The sequence below is a fragment of the Otolemur garnettii genome, unplaced genomic scaffold (assembly GCF_000181295.1).
Source record: "Otolemur garnettii isolate 467f Iridium unplaced genomic scaffold, OtoGar3 scaffold00054, whole genome shotgun sequence".
Taxonomy (NCBI): domain Eukaryota; kingdom Metazoa; phylum Chordata; class Mammalia; order Primates; family Galagidae; genus Otolemur; species Otolemur garnettii.
The window spans coordinates 4,549,679-4,558,824 of record NW_003852449.1 but is presented as its reverse complement, the minus strand read 5'-3'; the positions used below and the strand labels follow the sequence as shown (position 1 = coordinate 4,558,824).

General features: G+C 50.2%; 1 protein-coding gene across 2 annotated transcripts in view; it reads right to left on the bottom strand.

Moving 5' to 3' along the window:
• CDKL1 (cyclin dependent kinase like 1) overlaps positions 1-6,937 on the bottom strand; it is a 54,621-nt gene extending 47,684 nt beyond the window's left edge. For both annotated transcript variants that reach the window (XM_003792155.3, XM_012806586.2), the window contains exon 1: positions 6,690-6,937. In XM_003792155.3, the coding sequence (XP_003792203.2) occupies positions 6,690-6,908 (219 nt within the window). In that variant the 5' untranslated portion in view covers positions 6,909-6,937. The remainder of the gene's footprint in view (positions 1-6,689) is intronic.
• Positions 6,938-9,146: the final 2,209 nt, after the last annotated feature.

The window sequence follows — 9,146 nt, the reverse complement described above, 5'->3', positions numbered from 1 at the left end:
CTGTGAGGCTGCTCCCCCTGTGAGGCTGCTCCCTCTGTGAGGCTGCCCCTCCTGTGAGGCTGCTCCCTCTGTGAGGCTGCTCCCTCTGTGAGGCCGCCCCTCCTGTGAGGCTGCTCCCTCCTGTGAGGTTGTTCCTTCTGTGAGGCTGCTCCCTCTGTGAGGCTGCTTCCTAAGTGAGGCTGCCCCTCCTGTGAGGCTGCTCCTTCTGTGAGGCTGCCCCTCCTGTGAGGCTGCTCCTTCTGTGAGGCTGCTCCCTCCTGTGAGGCTGCTCCCTCCGTGAGGCTGCTCCCTCCGTGAGGCTGCTCCTTCTGTGAGGCTGCTCCCTCCGTGAGGCTGCCCCTCCTGTGATGCTACTTCCTCCGTGAGGCTGCCCCTCCTGTGAGGCTGCTCCTTCTGTGAGGCTGCTTCCTCCTGTGAGGCTGCTCCTTCTGTGAGGCTGCTCCCTCCTGTGAGGCTGCTCCTTCTGTGAGGCTGCTCCCTCTGTGAGGCTGCTTCCTCCATGAGGCTGCTTCTCCTGTGAGGCTGCTCCCTCTGTGAGGCTGCTTCTTCTGTGAGGCTGCTCCCTCTGTGAGGCTGCTCTGCTGCTAGCTGTTTGCCTCAGAGCATCCTCTCTCCTCAGCAAAAAGTCATCTAGGCAGTTGGTTACATGGGGGGACATAAATGATGCAGGTGAGGTGGACCAGCTTTGAAGGGGCGCTAGAGCCAGCTCAAGGTCATCCTCATTTTTGAGCAGGACCAGAGATTGGAGTCCGCACCTGCAGATCCTGACCCCATGTGGTCACACAGCCGGCACCCTGACTGGAAGCGGGGAGACAGCGGGAAGAGGGGTGCTCGTCAGGTCATGACTAGTCGTAACTAACTACAGTCAAATGAGAGCACGTTGCTGGCGCAGACCACACACTCAGCAGTCTCACTTCCACATACCTCATGGACCTTTTTTCATTTTTGTCCCTCTACAAGTCTTTTTTTTTTTTTAAGAGACAGAGTCTCACTTTGTCGCCCTCAGTAGAGTGCCATAGCATCACAGCTCACGGCAACCTCCAACTCCTGTGCTTGGGCAATTCTCTTGCCTCAGCCTCCCGAGTAGCTGGGACTACAGGCACCCACCACAACGCTGGGTTATTTTTTGGTTGTAGTTGTCATTGTTTGGCAGACCTGGACCAGGCTTGAACCCACCAGCTCAGGTGTATGTGGCCGGCACCGTAGCCACTGAGGTACCAGCACTGAGCCTAGAAGAGTCTTTTTGCACATTTTCTCCAAATTCCCTCACCAATGCAATTTCAATACCACAAATATATTGTAAATCTGCATATGAGCTACAGTTGGAGGCTGTCTAGAAAGGATGTGATATGAAAAATAGCATTAACGAAGGCCAGGTGCTTTCCAGACAGCCCGGAAGAGTGTGTGTGTTTTATACAATAAAGATGTCAGCCCCCTCCATCCTCTCAGGGTGGTGACGTCCTCATTGAGAATGTTGCACCACCCTGTAATAGTTACAATACAGCCTCACATGGACACTTCCTCCATGCAGAGTCTCAGCTTTGCTGGCGGCAAACCACAACTTTCTCTCTTCTTATGTAACCTATTGGGCGATGCAGTGAGAGCTGGAAAGAGCTGCTATTCTGCTGAGAATTTGCATTCAGACTTTCATGAAGGCCGTGAGCCTCACAGTCTGGGCCCCGTGGGAGAAGGGCCTGAATAAATTCTGGGGACCCGTCACTGGGAGACTTTCGAGCATGGTGTCTGATGTACCGTGATGGTTGTGATGTGGACAAGCAGGCAGGTCTGGCTCTGGGGACAGAGAGAACTGTGTCTGCATTCCAGTTGGCTGACTGGGAGGCCTGGGCAAATCATTAACCACAGTGAATCCATTTGTTAAATGAGATGACAACACCCACCTCCCCAGTTGTTACTAGTGTACCTCGGAGTGCCAGGTAGCGCTGCCTGACAGTCTGCCCAGTCTCCTAGTCAACAGACCCACGATGCAAATGGCAGTGTGTGATCCCTTCCCTGGTCTCTTGTTTCCCTTGTCTTCTGGAGGAGGGGTTGTCACACGTCCCGGCTGCTGCTTTCAGCCCTTGACTGGAGCTGGTCTGCCCTATCGGAATGTCCCCGTACCATCTCCTACAGGTGGAAGATCTGCCTGGGCACCCCCGAGTGGCACTGACATGTGTTGACATCCAGTTCCTCTAGGAGCATCCACTCTTCTGTCACTGGGGGCTGAAATTCCTTCCATCCCCTTCCTGAAGCATTACCACAGGGAGAAGGCCAGCAGTGCGGATGCTGGGGAGCTCAGTGACAAAATTACTCTGGGTTAGTTGGCTTGTATTTGATTTGAACCACATGACTCTTTCCTTACTGGATACAGAGACATTCTCCAGGGGCTGGGTTGGGTTCAACTTCATCCACCTGCTTTGTGCAGAACCCTGTCATACTCCAGCCCAGCATGTCAGACTTCTTGATTTAAGGGGATTTTCTTACAGAGACCTTGGCTCTCTCTGTTACCTGGCTTCTGTTATGACCATCTTATCTCTCACTCAGTGTATCTTCAATATGTTTAAGCCTGAGTTATGGAAAGGGGTTGAACCTATAGCATTCGTGGGTCATCCCCAAATCAGAAAATGTCATACACTCTGGTAGAAGAAGTTCTGCACCTATAGGTGGGAGCCTATAACTTGGGTACTGTTACGTAAAGATTAAGGATGGTGAATTTAAAGAATATAGCAACATTCCAGATAAAATAAGAGGTCACCTAATGTCCTAAATGGTCCATGAATTGCTTTTTTATTATGCTGTTATATATATATGTTTGGTCACATTCAGGTCAGTAACTCAAGGTCATGGCTACAGCAATTCTCTCCCTCCTACAATGTCAAGTTTTCTCTCCACTGGATCATCACCATCAGCATATAAATATACTTATTTCCTCTGTATTAACAACAACCACAAAAACAAAACTCCCTTTCTTCACACCACATCTTTCTGAGCACCTACTGCCCCATTTTGAATTACTTTCTTTCTTTCTTTCTTTTTTTTTGAGACAAGGTCTCACTCTGTTACCCAGACTAGAGTGCAGTGGTGTCATCATGGCTCACAGCAACCTCAAACTCCTGGGTTCAGGTGATCCTACTGCCTCAGACTACTGAGTATTTGGGACTACAGATGTATGCCTGGATAAGTTTTCTAGTATTATTTATTCTAGTATTTCTAGTATTTATTTATTTTTTGTAGAGACAGGATTTCACTGTTGCCCAGGTCTCGAATTCCTGGCCTCAAGTGATCTGCCCACCTTGGCCTCCCAAAGTGCTGGGATACCAACAGTGTGCCACCATGCCCAGCCCTTGGCTTACTTTTATGATGAAACTCCTCAGAACAGTTGTCTGTCTCATTCTCTCCACTTTGCTCCTCTCCTCTTGAACCCTTGCTGATGAAAACTTTCATTCCTACCACTCCACCCAAGCAGCTCTTGTCAAGACCACAAATGACCTTCACATTTTCAAAGCTATCCGCTGCTTCCAAATCTGCACTAATGGAGACCTTTGACACCACTGACCATCCTTCATTTTTTTTTAATTGAAACAGAATCTTACTTTGTTGCCCTCTGTAGAGTGCTTTGATATCATAGCTCACAGCAACCTCAAACTCTTGGGCTCAAGTCATTCTCTTGCCCCAGCCTCCCTAGTAGCTGGGAATACAGGCAGCCACCACAACACCTGGCTGTTTTCTTTCTTTCTTTTTTTTTTTGCTTAGCAGGCCCAAGCCAGATTTGAACCCACTAGCCCCAGTGCACATGGCTGTCGTCCTCACCATTGAGCTACAGGAGCCCTGATCCCCTCATTCTTAACCCATTTCTTCATTAAGCTTTTAAGAACATTGTTCTCAGGATTTTCCTACTTTGCAATTGCTCCTTCTTGCCTCCCTTGCTAGTTCCTCCTCAACTTCCTGACACCCAAATGCCAGCTGACACAAGGCTCTGTCCTCAGTATCTGTCCCTCCATCAGCCATGAAGTCACCCAGTTTCATGGCCTCAAATACACTGATACATCTTTATATCTCCACCCTGGACTTCACCCTGGGCTTCCCTTGAATGCTGTATTTGTGTCTCCTAGGGTTACAAGTCTCCTTGGATTCACATCTCAACCTTAATCTATCCAAAACAGAACTCTTGATTTTCTTTTCCCTTAAATCTGCACCTAGACTGTCTATCAAGGCAAATAATCTCTTCATTCTTCTAGTTACTCAGGTCAAACACCTTGAAGTCATTCTTGGCACCTGTGTGTTCTCAGAACTGATAAACTGAGAATCTGACTACCCCTCACCAGGTTCACTGCTACCACTTTGAGCCAAATCCCATCACCTCACACCTGGATTATTTCGACAGACCTTCTGCGAACTGATCCTCCTTCCTGCGAAGCTAGAGCAACCTGCAACTACAGGAATCCTTCTACAACATAAGTCATGCCAAGATTCTCATCTGCTTAAAATCCTCTGATGGCCCTTATCATCATCTGAATAAAACCCACAGGGCCTGCCGTAGCTCTGCCTGGCTCTCTAACTTCCTCTTCTGTGACCTCACCCTTGCTTACCCTGCTCCAGACACACTAGCCTCTTTGCTCCTTCCAGAGCACAGCAGACTGAGCCAAGATCAGATCCCTTGGTCCTGCGTGGGCCCTTGTACTCTCAGCGTGCCCTCCGTCTGGAATGCTCTTCCCTTAGATGACTGCATCCGTCCTCCCACGATCTCTCCTGGCCTCTTTTAAATGCCTCTTATTAGAACCACCTTATATAAAAAAGCAAGCCCCCTAATTACCCCTTATACCCTCATCCTGTTTCATTTTTTACTACTTAACATATAATTATTTTTTTACAGTTGGTCTTTCTTTACGGAGATGCAAGTTCATGAATCACAGTGCCTGGTACCTACAGCTCTGTAAGCACCTGCCGGTGAGCACACGGCAGCTAGCTTCTGCACAGGGCTCATTCAAAACTATTGACTGGAAACACTAAATTCTTTTTTTTTCACAGTGGAAAGTGAGTTTGAAAAAGGGTAGGACAGGTAGTCTGAGCTCAGATTTTACTGTAAAATTTTATAACTGTCATTAGAATAGTCTTTAATTTATCCTTAAAGTAGAGTATGAGTTGACTAATTTTAACTGTAGTAATTGTTTATTTTTATTTTTAAAAGCTAAGTTATATAAACTGGAAATTTATGATTCAAACTTAAAACATGAAAGAGTGAGGTAGGAGGGTTCACACTTGACCTTCATAATCAGAGAGTATCCCTGCTAGAGATAGATTTTCTCTTCTTTGGAGTTAAGTGAATGCTTTGAAATGTAATTATCACCTTCTCCCCTAAGGAAAGCCTGAGCAAGTGTAAGCACCATCAGCCCAAGGGAAATGGTGATAACCTCTCCCTGTGTATAGCAGGGGGCTAGGGCCATAGGAGCTCAAACACTGCCAGCCTCACCCCTCCCTAGCACCTCACTGTAGGGCTGTGGAAGTGTCTTCTCCCACAAGATGACATCCCAAACCCAAATACAGATATTTTCCTAACATTCACCATTTTAATGCATCCAAAGCTTGCTATAAGTGACCCCCTACGCTTACTCCAAGGGGAAAAGATTTCTAGAGACGCCCAGAAGTGCCATTCATCTCTCACTCTGTACCTGGCTCTCCCCTTTCACACGGTAAGTTACAGGAGTCAGAACACGGAAGTTAAGATGGAAACGAAGTTAACCTCCGTAGTATTCACTACATCCTACATGGTAATTGGGATTTCACCTTCATGAAAGTTCAGAAAAGAAGCCTTTCCACTGGAGGAAAAGAAAAACCACTTTCCGCTTGTGATAAACATCCCCCCCACCACACACACATCATGGTATCCTAGGGTGATACATTTAACAAGTGATCATTTCACTTCTTTTTTTTTTTTAGAGACAGAGTCTCACTCTATCAGCCTGGGTAGCGTGCCATGCTGTCGCAGCTCAAAGCAACCTCCAACTCTTGGGCTCAAGCAATTCTCTTGCCTCGGCCTCCCAAGTAGCTGGGACTACAGGTGTCCACCACAATGCCTTGCTACTTTTTTGTTGTTGTTGCAGCTGTCATTGTTGTTTAGCTGGCTGGGGCCAGGTTTGAACCTCCCTGCCTCAGTGTATGTGGCCGGCACTGTAACCATTGAGCTGCGGGCACCAAGCCTCATTTCACTTCCTTAAGATGAAAACTTCATTTAGTGATAGGGCATTATGGTGCTCCGTAGATACATGTGAGGTGTGATGAAACCTGTCAGATTTCTAGCAGTTTGAAAACAAGTGAATGATTAATTCTCCTAATGTGCAGAGAATACCACCACCTCCCTCCAAAAAATAGTAGCTTAGAAGTTTAAAAATCATCAATGCTAGGACAATTGGGGTGGAGACTCTTGAAGATCCAGCTCTCCGGGTGACAGGAGAGAGAAGCTATTGGGAAGAGGAGTGAAACACCCACAGCATCTCTGAAGGTGAAGCCACCTTGCCGGCTCTTACGACTCTGCTTCCCAGGTCAGTAGAGAGCGACTTGCCACAGACGGCCGTTTCTGTCACTCTGACGGGAGGAGATGTAACTGTGTCCCAAGGTGTTCGCTTAACTTAACGCCACTCACTTTCCTTTCTTAATCCCTGAAAATTCACTTTAAGAAAAATCGAAAAGATTACCTTGAGCATGCGGATTTCCCGGTGGGCGATCTTCTTGATGACTGGGTCGTCTTCGGATTCCAGAAACCTCTTTATGGCCACAATTTGACCCGTGTCCCTGTTCCTACATTTGAAAACATCTCCGTAGGATCCTTCTCCAATTTTCCTAATTTTCTCATACTTCTCCATCGCAGAGGAATAAATCTTAAAGTGGACCTTCAAGTAGTTCAAAAATGTCATTTATGAAATAGTGGCACGAAGGGACTGGACTTGAGGCCTACCCCCCGACGAGGACCTGGAAGAGAGCAGCTCTCCTAAAGGATCAGGATGGGCCGGTCTGTGCAGACTCAGCCCCTCGGCAGCCGCAGCGCGATTGGGCCGACAGTCTAGACGTCGCTGCTGCCTCGGGTGACCCAACTTCTGTCGCCTGTTAAGGTGCAACTCGCCATCCTGAAGCGAGCTACGCTGTAAGATAATCTCTCTTTTAATGTTACAGTTCACCGGATCTAAGACACTCGAGCTGGCTGGAGAACGCAGAAGGCTGCAGGCTTCCCCGGTTCTAATTTCGGGTGTCGTTTCCCCGCGGCAAGAAGACACCTGGCGCTCCCCGCGGGGGCGGCGGCGAGGCCGAGCGCAGTGGACCCCGGGCCGGAGCGCGCGGTGCTGGACCCTGCGTGCTCCCTGCGGCGATTTCGGGGCGCGGCCGGGCCCTCGCCTTTCGCTCCCGGGACTCACGCTCCCTCCTGGCTGTGTGTTGCCCGGCCAGGCTCGCCGAGCTGTCCTTACCGGGGGACTGTCCCCCACCCGGGGCTGGTCTGGGCGGGGCCACCGCTCCCTGTTCCTGCCCGGCTACGGGGAAGGGCCCGGGCGGAGCGCCCTGGGGTCCCGGGAGGAGCTGTCCCGACGGCGAGTGCGGGTCCCCGCAAGTCCCTGTGCCGGGAGAGCCATCCACAGGATTCGCAGACTCCGCCGGTCCCGGGCACCAAGACGCCTGTGCCAGGAGCCTCTGCTCTGCCCCCTGCACCGCTTGGGGACGGCCACCCGCCTCCTGTGACAACTGCGGCTGTTCCTTCGTGTGCCCCGCCAGCTGCCGCGTGGGCAGCGTCCCCGTCTGTCCCGAGCAGGGCTGCGCCGTTAGGGAACGAACCCGAGGGAGAAGGGCAGGAAGGAAGAGCAGGCGCGGTGGCGGTGGCCGAGCTGGTTACGGGCCGGTTGCCGGCGCTCAGCAGCGAGGGTCCGTCCGTCTGATGTGGGCGGTGGGGTGTGCCCAGCCGGCCTTAATTACTTTAGGCTCCTTTCCCTCATCTTGCTCCCAGCTGTTCCCTGCTGCCAGGTCTGAGCACAAAGACGGGGGAACTCGTGGGTCCGGTAAATTGGCTGCTCTTTGTCACCAGTCCCATCCCATATGCCCGGTACCATGTGGGTGCTTGCCCTGGAAAATTAACACACTGTCTATGACACGGGACCAGCCTGGTGACAAGCAGCATGGACTGTGTGGAGACCTGGGTAAGGCTCAGGGGGCAGCTGGAACTGGGGAGAGCGTGAGGTGGCCGCCCTGAGCACACAGGTGAGGGGCGGCCTGGAGGTGGTCTGCCGGCTGCTGGAGATCGCGCGCCAATGGCAACCAGGACCTGTTTTCTGACTCTACAGTTTTGCCTTTTCCGGAATGTCATATAAATGGAATCATACAACAGGTAGCTTTTCCAGAGGGATGGGTCCCCCAACACCCATTCCCGGGCAGTTTTCAGCTGAGACTGCAGCCCCAGTTGACAACCTGAGAAAGACCTTCCGCCAGAGGCATTTAGCTAGTCATAACAAATGTTTTATATTGTTATACGGCGATATATAAATAACACAGAAAGTTTTTATCAGGTTGAGCCGCCCCCCCCTCCTTTTTGAGACAGAGTCTCACTTTGTCGCCCTGGCTAGAGTGCAGTGGTGTCGCAACTCATAGCACTCTTGGGCTTAAGTAATTCTCTTGCCTCAGCCTCCCAAGTCGCTGGGACCACAGGCACCCACCCCAACTCCTGGCTACTCTTTTTTTGCAGTTGTCGATGTTTAGCAGGCCTGAGCCAGGTTGGAACCGTCCTGCCTTGGTTTATGTGGCTGGTGCCCTAACCACTGAGCTACGGGCGCGGAGCCTGAGTTCTCTTTTAACTCACAGTTCACTTAGATTGTTCCTTTTAACTTAATTTTTTTTTCATTTTTGGCGGGGGCTTGAACCTGCCACCCCTGGTATAAGGGGCCGGTGCCCTACTCCTTGAGCCACAGGCGCCACCCTTAACTTAAATTTTTTTCAGAATATTACAGGGGTCCAAATGTTTTGGTTACATGAATTGCTCTTGCTTTTGTACAGTTTAAGTCACAGTTAGTGTGCCCTTGCTCAGTGTGCATTGGTAGGTGTGAATACCTCTCTCCTACTCGTTAAGTGTGCCCTTGCTCAGTGTGCATTGGTAGGTGTGAATACCCCTCTCCTAC